Genomic DNA, 11,991 nt, shown 5'->3' on the forward strand with positions numbered 1-11,991 from the left:
CATCCATTTCTCAAGCTTGTGATGCCTTTTTCTTTCATGTGTAAGGTGTAGATTGACCAACTGCTTGTTGTTTGGGTCACATAACAGATTTGTTGGTGAAAATAATGCTTTTTGACAAATTACTCAGAAAAAGGAAAGAATATGTGTGTGACATCTATTATTTATTATTGACTAGAACTTGGAATTTCACAGTTAACACCATTTGTTATGTCACACACGAAATGAAATGTCACTTTTCGTATTCGATTCAATTCACTTATGTCCTGTAAACTGTTTGTATTTGATTCAATCTGATAATTTTGTGTGTTTACCTGATACATCAAAAATACATAGCTTAAATCTGTGAAATACATGATTTGTTGAAATGACTTATGAACCACATATTGTCAAATTGATGTCATAATTAGGAAAACTGCATATATATGCACACAACAACTTGTCACAGTTTTATTGTTGAAAGGACTCATGTACCACCTATTGTAAAGCAGTTGTACTAATTCAGAAACCTTTGCAGATGTGAACACAACTCATCAAATTTCAATACTGTTGTGACTCGCCAATCATTCAAAGTGCTGCCGCGCAATTACACGCATCCTCTACATGCGGCGCTGTCTGCCAGCCATGCAGCAGCTGCGCCACCTAAGCGGCCAGCCGAGCAGCAGCCGCTAGACTGGGGCTCAGTGCTCATTCGAATGCCAACGTAAACACGTCTTACTTGTCAACGTACTCAGTGACTTACATGTGTTGTTGTGTCGTTCAGAAATATATGTGTAAAACTTGAAGTTCTAACAATTGGGGACGAGGTAGTGGATTTTTCCTTTTCACCGTTGACTCACAGGGTTCCATGGCTACTGTCGAGCAACTATTGCAAAATCTCCTTGAACAGCAAATGCTTCTAACAGCGGCGATTCGTGATTTCATCGCAGCATCAAATGCGGGGCATTTCAAGTCGTTGGCTGTACCTCCTTTTCCTCCTTACGATGAGACAGCAGAAGACTGGTCTGATTATGAAAAATGTCTTCGACAGCACTTCTTGGCATTTCATGTCACGGACGAACAACCATGTAAGTCTCTGTTCCTTTCCTGGATTTCACCTCAAATGTATCGGTTGTTGTCGCAATTGGCTCCTTTGAACGATCCTGCGTCTTTGTCCTTTGCTGAAATGTGCTCACTTCTGTCTGTCTATTTTCAAAAGCAAACGCATGTGGTAGCCTCTCGTGTTGCCTTTTATCATTGTCAAAAACAACCAAATCAATCCTATCGCGCTTGGGCTGCTGAACTTCACGGCCTCAGTCGAAAGTGTCAATTTGTTACTGACGTTCACAAAGAATCCTATGCCAATTCCATGGTACGGGATGCTATTATCCGGTCGGCGCCCGAAAAAGAAGTTCGGCAACGTGCCCTTCAGTTGGCGAATCCGACTCTAGATGAAGTTCTCTCCATTGCGCAGTCTTTTGAAATTTCTCGCACCGCTGGGGCGCAAATCGAGGCGTGGGGTGATGTCAGGGAAATACAACTTCTGTGCGCTGTTGACGATGCATGCGGCGCATCCCCGCCAGCCGACGTGGCCGCAGTGCACTCCCACGCGCAGCCTCGGCCTAGCCGTAAACAACCCGCTAAGAAACTGCAGCAAAACCCCCAGCAACTTCCTTCTCGTCTGCGGTGTTTTACGAAACATTCACGTGAGGATTGTCCCCAACGTTGGGCTGTGTGTCACAATTGCAAAAAGAAAGGCCATGTGTCTTCCGTTTGCCAATCCGACCGAATACATGATGTTCATGATCATGACGCTGATTCTGATTCTGTGTTGTCTGTCAATTGCACTTCTTCCCTTTCAGGGAAGTTATTCCTCACTGTCCAAATCCTTGGTCAAGATGTTCGCATGCAAGTGGATACCGGTTCTGCTGCCACTATAATTAATTCTCAGACGTATCTTCAGCTGGGTTCTCCACTCCTGTCCCCTGTCACTCGGCAATTACGGACTTACAATAAACAGAAGATTTCTCTCTTGGGACAGTTTCATGCTGAGGTATCTTACAAATCCGTTGTCCGCACTGTTCCCATATTTGTGGTCAACCAGAGCAATGCAGAAAATCTTTTTGGTTTCAATGCCTTTCGCGTTTTTGGGTTCTCCATAGATGACTCTGTCAATATTGTCTCTGATGCTATTCCTTATGCTCAACTGGATTCCTTGTCGACGACATTTGTGTCCCTTTTCTCGCCTGGGTTAGGCCATGCAAACGACTTTGAAGCTCATATCACGCTCAAACCCACTGCTCGGCCTAAGTTTTTTCGGACTCGCCTCATTCCTGTGGCCTTCGTGATCAGGTAAAACGGGAGTTGGATCGTCTCACTGCTTCAGGGGTCTTGCTTCCTGTCACTTCCAGTGAGTGGTCCTCTCCTGTCGTTGTAGTTGCTAAGCCAAATGGTGATATTCGTCTCTGTGGCGATTTAAAAGCCACTGTAAATGCTCAATGCCTCATCGACACTTACCCTATGCCCCGTCATGAAGAACTGTTCACTAAACTTGCTGGAGGCCAGTATTTTTATAAAATTGACCTGTCAGAAGCTTATCATCAACTTCCTCTCGACGCTGCTTCCCGGCAGTTTCTGGTCCTCAACACGCCTTTCGGCCTCTATCAATACCAACGCTTGCCATTCGGGGTTGCTACCGCCCCTGCTCTCTTTCAGCGATTCTTGGAACAATTATTGCTCCCTGTCCCTGGGTGTATCAATTACATGGACAACATTGTTGTCACTGGCTCCACCACTGAAGAACATCTTCAAAATCTTCCCCACACTTTTTCATGTCTTACAGACTGCCGGTCTTAAGTGTAATCTTCAGAAATCACAATTTTTTCAGGCATCTATCACGTACTTGGGGTTTCAGCTCTCTCGGGATGGTATTCGTCCACTTCAACTGTCGCTGCGATCGATGCCCTTCCTCGCCCTACATCTGTTAGGGAACTGCAGGCCTTCTTGGGGAAAATAGCATATTATCACAAGTTTCTACCGTCTGCGGCTTCGGTGGCTCAGCCGTTGCATCGCCTGTTGCATAAAAACGTGGCTTTTCACTGGTCCGCGTCATGTGAAGCGGCTTTCCAGAAATTGAAGACTATGCTGAAACAGGCCCCATGCCTGGCTACTTATCGACCTGGCCAACATCTTGTTCTTGCCACAGACGCCTCTCAATATGGGGTCAGTGCAGTCCTTGCGCACTGTTTTTCTGACGGTTCGGAACAACCCATTGCTTATGCCTCCAAAACGCTCATGGATGCCCAACAAAAGTATTCTCAAATTGAGAAAGAAGCTTTGGCCATCATTTATGCTCTCCATAAGTTTGGTGTTTTTCTCTATGGCTCAAAATTTTATCTTGTTATGGATCACAAACCACTTGTTTCCTTGTCTCATCCATCAACGTCACTTCCTGACAAGGCTGCACACCGCCTCCAGCGGTGGGCTCTTTACTTGTCCCGTTTCAATTATGAGATTCATTTCCGGCCAACAGCTCAACATGCGAATGCTGATGCTCTGTCTCGCCTTCCCATGGGTCCTGATCAGGCATTCAATAGGGACAAACTTTTGTGTTTCCACCTGGATGTTGCTGAGCAATGGGTTGTGGACGGGTTCCCCATCACTGGGGACTGGCTGGCAGCTGCTACAGGTTCTGACCCTACCCTCTCCCGGGTTTTACGCTGTATTCAGAAGGGTTGGCCAGATCGCCCGTCTGCTAAGACTTCTGATCCGTTGCGGAACTACTACACTTTGTGCTACCGCCTCACGGCTAGGGATGGTGTTATCCTCCTCTCCACTGACAATGCTTCGCCGCGTGTTGTGGTACCTGCGTCTTTGCGTGCTTTGGTCTTGCACCTCCTTCACCAAGGGCACTGGGGTGTGTCTCACACAAAATCTCTGGCGTGCCGTTGTGTGTACTGGCCTGGCATCAACTCTGAAATAGCACACATGGTCGCTGCCTGCGGCCCTTGTGCGGCACAGGCCGCTGCCCCAAAGTCATCTTTGACACCGTGGCCTTCGCCTGAAAAGCCCTGGGAGCGCATTCATGCTGACTTTGCGGGACCCTTTTTAGGTACTTATTGGCTCCTCATAATTGACGCCTATTCTAACTTCCCTTTCATTGTCCGTTGCATGTCACCTACCACCGCGGCAACCACCAGTGCTCTTGCCCGCATTTTTTCTTTGGAAGGCCTCCCCTCTACTCTTGTTACTGATAATGGTCTGCAATTTGCCTCTTCCAAATTTGCGGATTTTTGTGCTCGTCACGGCGTTACACATGTCACGGCCCTGCCGTTCCATCCACAATCCAACGGTGAGGCTGAATGGCTGGTCCGCACATTTAAGGCTCAGATGTGGAAACTTCTGACTTCTTCTGCTGCTGATGATGCGCTTCTCCAGTTTCTGGCGTCTTACCGTTTCACCCCCATGGGCGACCACAGCCCGGCCGAGCTCTTACATGGCCGACAGCCCCGCATGCTACTTCATCTTCTGCGGCCTCCCACCTCACGGCCGCGGGTGCCTTCACTTGGCCGGTTCACTGCCAACGACCTCGTCTGGGTATGGGGATATGGCAGGCAGCCAAAATGGAGCCTGGGCCGCATCTTAAGACACCGTGGCAGACGCCTGTATGAAATCCAGATGGACACGGGTGTTGCAGTGGGTCATTCGGACCAGCTTCGGCCTCAGGTGCCAGCAACGCCTGTTCCGAATGCCTCCACACCACCTTTGGCTCTACCTGACGCTCGGGATCTTGGAATCTCTCAATACTCACAACGCAGCCCTCTCACCGTCATCGCGATGCCAGCACCAGAACGGACGCCACCAGGAGACGTGCCCATGCAGGATCCGGAGGACCATCCTCTGTCAGAGCAAATCTACTCACCTCCTCCTCCAACGGACGCCAACACATCGCCCATGTCTCCTGTCATATCAACTGGACTTGCCGCAACGGGCAGATTGGTGCATGGGGCCCCAGCAGATTTGACCCCTACGTCTCCTGTCATCTCGATCCATTATCATCGGGTACACTTCCGTCCATACAGGAAGCCTCCTCCTCGAGACTTTACGGCAAGTCAGACAATGCCCATGGACGTTAGCCATCTCCAGGATACCTCTATCAAGACCAGTGCAACAATTTCAAAGGGGGGAAAAGTGTTGTGACTCGCCGATCGTTCAAAGTGCTGCCACGCAATTACGCGCGTCCTCTACGTGCGGCGCTGTCTGCCAGCCATGCAGCAGCTGCGCCACCTAAGCGGCCAGCCGAGCAGCGGCCGCTAGACTGGGGCTCAGTGCTCATTCGAATGCTAACGTGAACACATGTCTTACTTGTCAACGTACTCAGTGACTTACATGTGTTGTTGTGTTGTTCAGAAATATATGTGTTAAACTTGAAGTTCTAACAAATACTGAAATGACTCACACACCATCTATTGTAAAATGGTTATACTGAATCAGAAACCTTTGCAGGCATGTCCACAACTCACCAATGCTTCATTGCAGATGGATGAAGAACAATTAGGGTTTAACATCCTGTTGACAGCCGTGCTTTTAGAGACAGACCATAAGCTCAGAATGTCTCCAAAAGGGGAAGGAAATCTGCCAGACCCTTATAAAGGAACCAACCAAACATTTGCCTGGAGCAATGTAGGGAAATTACGATAAACCTAAATCTAGATGGCTGGATGTGGATTTGACCCATCATCCTCCCAAATGCAAGTCCAGTGCATGAACCAATGTGCCCCCACATTGGTGCAATCATATGAATTGTATTGGAATGGCTGCAGAACAAACAAAGAAACATTCATACATATCTGTATATACTGAATCATGTGATACAGCTAGTAACTGGACAAATAATAACATTGCTGGGCATGCAAACAGCTCTTTCAGGAATGGAATTTTCCAGAAAATGTGAAGATGAGCAGGATGGTAGCTGTAGAAGAAAGGGGACAAAGATGATCTCAGCAATTACAGACCAGTTTAACTGATATTTGGTTTCTTAAACATCCTAGAAATGCATAAGTTTTTGACAAATACAAAATGCATGTACCATCACAGAATTATTTCAGAGAAGTTAAATACTCAGTGTCATCAGTTCTCAGTTTGATATGTTCCACCATCATTAGAAGGTGACAAAGTTGTACCTAGAATGTTTTTATACCTTCCCAAAGCATTCAGTGCTGTTGCTTTTGAAATAGTGATATAAAATAAACCTAATATCAATTATGAGTTCCCCACCTCAGTGGAAAGTTAATTGAAAAGTAAAACATCACCAATAAAGTGTTTCCTATACTCTGCTGACTCTGAGATTCTTGAAACAGGGTAAAACTCTGTATTTGTTAGTCACCGTTGCAGTGCAGGCATCGTAAAGGACATGACTTCTAATAAGTCTTACCCTTAAAGGTCCTCAACTTTGCCTTTTTCCAAAACTTTCCTGCCCATCCATTCCTTTCTTGTGAAGACTTTAATGCATATGATGTGCTATGAATTTGTAGCACTAGCTGTCCCTCTAATGGAATCATTCACAGTCTCAAGCCCTCAGAAAACATAATGCCTTCAAAATAAGGACAAGAGCAGGCACTCCAGTGTCACTGTTCTCCACCACCCGTCTGTCATTAGGCCACCCTGCCACTACTTACATAGTTCAGTAGGAAGTAGTAGATCATTGGAGTTCACTGATCTCTATCTTAGTTTGGTACACCTACCATGTCAAGCAGACTGAAAGAAAGCTGTAAAAATTGATGTTCATGAAGGCAAAATTGGACACTGTACACCCAAATATTTGTGTCTGAATATCACAACACCATCCAGTCATGAATGGATAAAATTACAAACGTTATTTCTTGTTATATCCATATCACTATCCTATGGGCAGCCATGAAGAACAATTCCCCCTTGATGAAGTGATTAATCGTTCTTTGCAATCAGATGTAGGACTATGGATCTGTGGAGATTCATATGTCAGTCTACAACAGAGAACCTTGTAGACTGTTGTGTAGCAGTGGTGAAATGTCAACAAACTATTAAAGGGAATAAGAAGATACATGGTCCAGTCACATTAATTTGACCACCACCCATGTGTAATGTCAACATGCAATAACCACTCACAGACAGCAAATGGCAACACTAACAGTGGAGAATATATAAAGATTTCAGAGGGGAGGTGGGAGGGGGGAGGATATAAGTGGAAACCATTGCAATCAGTGTTGTAATGTGGAAACAGAGAAATTTTTCTAATGTCCAAAAGGGCATTATCATTGGCTTTCAGGTCACATTTCGACATTTTGTCATTTTCAAACATAGTGAGATGTTGAAGTCCACTCTAGAATATTAAATCATATGTTGGTACATATTTTCCATAAATCCAATGCAAATACTTGTATATATGATGGTATAAGTATACATGCTTCCACACATCACAAGAGCACGAGCCATGTTGTGAGCACAAAATCATAATTCTACTGATATAAAAGTGAAACATACATAGAAATGAATCACCCACATAACCAACACTGTTAATTGTGGATAATGTTTCTAATTTCATGTTAGTGGAATCTGACTTTTGTGCTTACTACATGGCTTATTCTCGCTTCTTGTATGGAAGCATAGCTATACTTACACATAATATGTATGTGTATTCAGACTGCTGGAATACAGTTAATGCTATAGAGGGGGTTTAACATCCCACTATGCTTGAAAATGACAAAATGTTTAAACTGCAGTTGCAATAAATATTTTCATCAGTCATAAGTGAAATGACTACATTCAATCAGTTTCATCTGCTGGAAAGATTATGGCCAGTGTTTTATGGATTGCAACTATCCTATTATGGATAAAGCAAAAACTGGCAAACAATACACTAGTGTACAGGATTATCTGCATGAAAAATAGCCAAGAGGAGCTGAGGATTACAAAAGGGAAAACAAATCTGTTGTCACGACAATGCACTCACCCACACAGATGCTTCAATAATCTGAAAACTGAGAGAGATGGAAAAATACATGAGAAGTGCAGATTACAACAGAAAAAGTAGCTATCATCAGGACAAGGCACCTATCCACACCGGTGCTTTGGTAATGAAAAAACGGATGGGTTTGACGTAAAAAGTGTTGGAAAGTCGATGTCATTCACAAGATAGGCAATTGCTGACTTCCATCTGTCCAAACATCTAAAGAAAGATCACAGAATGTTCACGGCAATTTGAGAATTGTTACAAAAGGTAGTTTCCCTTCCCTGCCTCTCTAGCTGCTAATTCTGCTGAAATGCCGAAGTCTTTGCTGTTCTGCTGCTTGGAAAAGTATCGTCTAAAATGTTTTTGGTGGTTGAAATTACTTAAAGGAAAGACATCCACATGAAAGAAATTAATTTTATGCTGTTCTTTGAAAAAATCAACCATCACACATATTTCTTAACTTGAGCATTAATGTATCAAGGAGTTTAATAAAATTATTTATCTCATAGTCTTATCAAATCTTAAATCATAGTAACAGTATGAGGGGCAGACAGGCACAATAAAATGACACTTAACACATTAGCTTTTGGCCAAAGCCTTCTTCAGAAAACAGGCAAGCACACCTCATGCACACGATTACTATTTCCAGCAACTCGAACTGGAGCATTCTGTTCCGAGCTGCCAGAAATGGAGTTCATGTGTGCCTAAGGTGTGCTTGTTTGTTTGAATGAACATGTGTGACTTTACGTTTTTCAAGAAGGTTTTGGCCAAAAGCAAATGTGTAAATGTCTTTTTGTTGTGCCTGTCTGCAAGTCAACATTTCGTCTTTACACTTAGTAGCAATCTATCTTTTCCTTACATTATTGATAGTCCAACATGAAATTTCCATTTTTTGATTCTAACAGCATGAGGGGATAATTAAGGTCCACCAATGAGGTTCTTATTTGCATGCCGAAAGTGTGAACACAACAAAAAGTTTTCATCTAATACTGGTAAAACACTGGTAAATCCTTGGTGGAATACAAATAATGGAAGGAGCACTGAAACCACATTAACACTGTAGCTAAGCTTTCCAATGATGTTCCGCCTCAGAGCTGACTGAATAATAAAAATAAAGACAGCTACATGGCTCCATTAGCTATGTAGTTTCAGAGTTGAAGTCCTGCTTCCTAGTGAAACTGGAAAATGCTTATGATTTTCACTTGATATTAAAACTTGAAATATTTTTGAAAATGCATTCAGTGCATGAATGAGGTACATTTGGGGGAAGCACCAAACTAATCACTACATTTATAGTTTTTACTTGATGAGGCTATAACTTTATGTAGCTTCACTAAATGACCTTGTCTATTTTGTATTAACACTTGGAGTTTGTGCTTGTAATACTCCTAGTACTCAATCTATTAAGAATGTGGTTGAAAATGGAAAAGTATGAAATACAGAACGTGTCTCCAAATAATGAGAATATTTAGAAATTGCATTTAGGGCATGTGTTTTTATTAAAAATAAATCTAATAATAAAGTTTAAGTTTTGTAGCGATTGTTTTCAATGCCCACCAAAACATCAATAAATAATCATTAATTACTGACAAACTAATAAAGAAAAAAATATGAAATTATGAATATCTGACGTTTGAAATATTCTCTACAGAATTACTGTAAATTTAAAATGTTACTGGTTGTCATACAGGCTGTTCCTTGCATAATGTGACACCTATTTCCAATAATGCAGGATATCAGTACAGCTCTCGAATATGCTTTTTTGCCTGTGATTAAGTGTTTTGAAATACTTTTGTGTTTGAGGGCAATCAATTGTGTGGTCACTGGTGTTTCAAATGAAGAATAACACAGATAGTTTTCTGACAATAGAATATTAGATGAAAAGATTTACTCATATTCTTTACACTTCTGATAATGTCCTAATATTCACCAAAGCACATTCCTTCTGAGCATGAAAATCACAAACATGCAAGAAAGTGCAGTCATTCATAAGTCAGTAGGATGTAATTTGTCACAATCACACATTTTTCCAAAGTTCAGTGTTCTTTGTACTCTGTGTAAATGTTACTTAACTTCAGCAGTGGGTCTGTACTTGAGCAGGTTCAAATGTTCAAATCTGCTTTTTATGCCAGTTTTTTGTCTGAGCAGATCAATGAAAAGCTCTGTCCATCTATTATCTGTCTCTTAAGAATTGCTCAGACATTGGTCTGTACACTTTGGGCCCTCAAGAGAAAGGATATAGCAGATAATGACTTGGCTACATTTTTGTTTTTATTCTAAAATGAAATTTTCACTCAAAAGTATACATTATGTGGTGGAACACAGGGAAGTATCTGCAGCAAGGTACTGCAGTACTGGACATTTACCAACAAATTGCTAATATGTGGTTCTCAGTTTCAATCCAAGAGCCTACACAGTTTTAATCTATTACAAAAGTTCACTTTTCTGCAGTTGTCCCTGCCAAGTGGATGTTTTGTTCTGAAACTAATTCTCCATTGCCCTATATGTGTATAGACACTCCAGGTATTATGTTCTTTTCCTTCATAGCTGTTTCTTTTAAGAGTAAGCCATTTCCCAGCACAGATATGTGCAATTCCCACTATAGTGCTTTTTAATTACTGTACTTAATGATGTAATTAATAAGTAGTAAATCATGTTTAAATGAAAATTTACATTTGTTACTTATTAATGAATGATGGGAAGTAAACAACCTTTTCCCATCCTGCATAAAGATTGAACACAGATTTGTTTATCTCTCTGTTGAATAGTTTTGCTATTATTTGCCAACTGATTTCCACGTAGGGAAAACAAAACATAGGCAATGTGCAAATTGTCATGGAGCACAACATAATTATTCATAATTTACATTTAGATGAGAACAGTAATAGAGATCTCTCATGCCTCTTCTTAAGAAATGTTATCTGATGTGCACAATTATTTAATCTTTTTCAGCCGACCAGATGCTTCTTTTATGTGGTTCCTCAATCCATTAAAATCCATACGTTACATCGTATGGCACAATTACAAGTGGGCAATACTGAAGATACTGGTAATACTTGCTTTAGCAGTAGTATTACTACTGTTCTTTTATTCTGTCCCTGGCTACACAGTCAAAAAGATGTTAGGGGCATAAAAGAAAATCACATGCAGTGCAGTAGCGGTATCATCAAAACTATGACTTAATCTGACTTCTTTTCCTTTTTACAAATAATGGTCTTAGATAAATCTGTAAATGAAATGTTTCTGAAGGTATGAAAGCTTAACTATATGAAAAATCTTCATTACAAGAATAAGTCTCACATAATGAGAAAGAACACAGACATGGAGGAGTCTCTGAACAAAGTCATCACCGTGCCAAAGCATTCAAAAATAATATATGCAATTAATTATACCCTCAATCAAATTTTTACACTGTCATTTTACTGGAATAGAATGAAAAGTAATTTAGTTACATATTTTATGAATTTGATTTGAAATGTTCATTTTTCTCTTTGTATGTTTAAAGAAGAAGCATAGTTTTGCTCTTATTCTATGCTGATTACTATTCCCAAATGCTTTATAAATGTACCTTTTATTTAAACAGCTTGGTGTAACTTTGCAGAACATGAAAGGGACAAATTTACTGTGCAAATTATATTATACAACAGTGCCCCTTTTTGTCAACAACAATTTTCACAAGTCAAATATATTTTGTATTATATATTTCCTTATCTGGGGGCCTATTCGTGAAATGCATTATTAAATTAATTTTCAGAATATTGTAAGTTAATTGCAGCGTAAAATAACTGACATAGTATGTTGATTTTATGCATACTTAATAATACTTTTATGTGACAAACACCTGCTCTTGTTTGTAACATTTTGAATTGTTTATTCTTAAATGGTCAAACTGTTAACAATATCAGAGTCTTAATGTTGAAATCTATACAGAAAATTACTAATTAAAAGTAGTTTTAATTTTCTTTTCTTTTTTTTAGGTTTCTGTGTTATGACTAGTTAAATAGAGTATCCACAATAATAGTGTT

At 41.1% G+C, this 11,991-nt stretch overlaps 1 protein-coding gene across 1 annotated transcript in view; it reads left to right on the top strand.

The window, feature by feature from the left end:
• The window catches only part of LOC126161969 (otoferlin-like), a 994,328-nt gene extending 983,229 nt beyond the window's left edge, over positions 1 to 11,099 (top strand). The window contains exon 36 of the mRNA XM_049918162.1: positions 10,919 to 11,099. Coding sequence (XP_049774119.1) covers positions 10,919 to 11,099 — 181 coding nt within the window. The remainder of the gene's footprint in view (positions 1 to 10,918) is intronic.
• The last annotated feature ends 892 nt before the right edge of the window (positions 11,100 to 11,991 follow it).

The sequence above is a fragment of the Schistocerca cancellata genome, chromosome 1, assembly GCF_023864275.1.
Source record: "Schistocerca cancellata isolate TAMUIC-IGC-003103 chromosome 1, iqSchCanc2.1, whole genome shotgun sequence".
In the NCBI taxonomy this organism is placed as follows: Eukaryota; Metazoa; Arthropoda; class Insecta; order Orthoptera; family Acrididae; genus Schistocerca; species Schistocerca cancellata.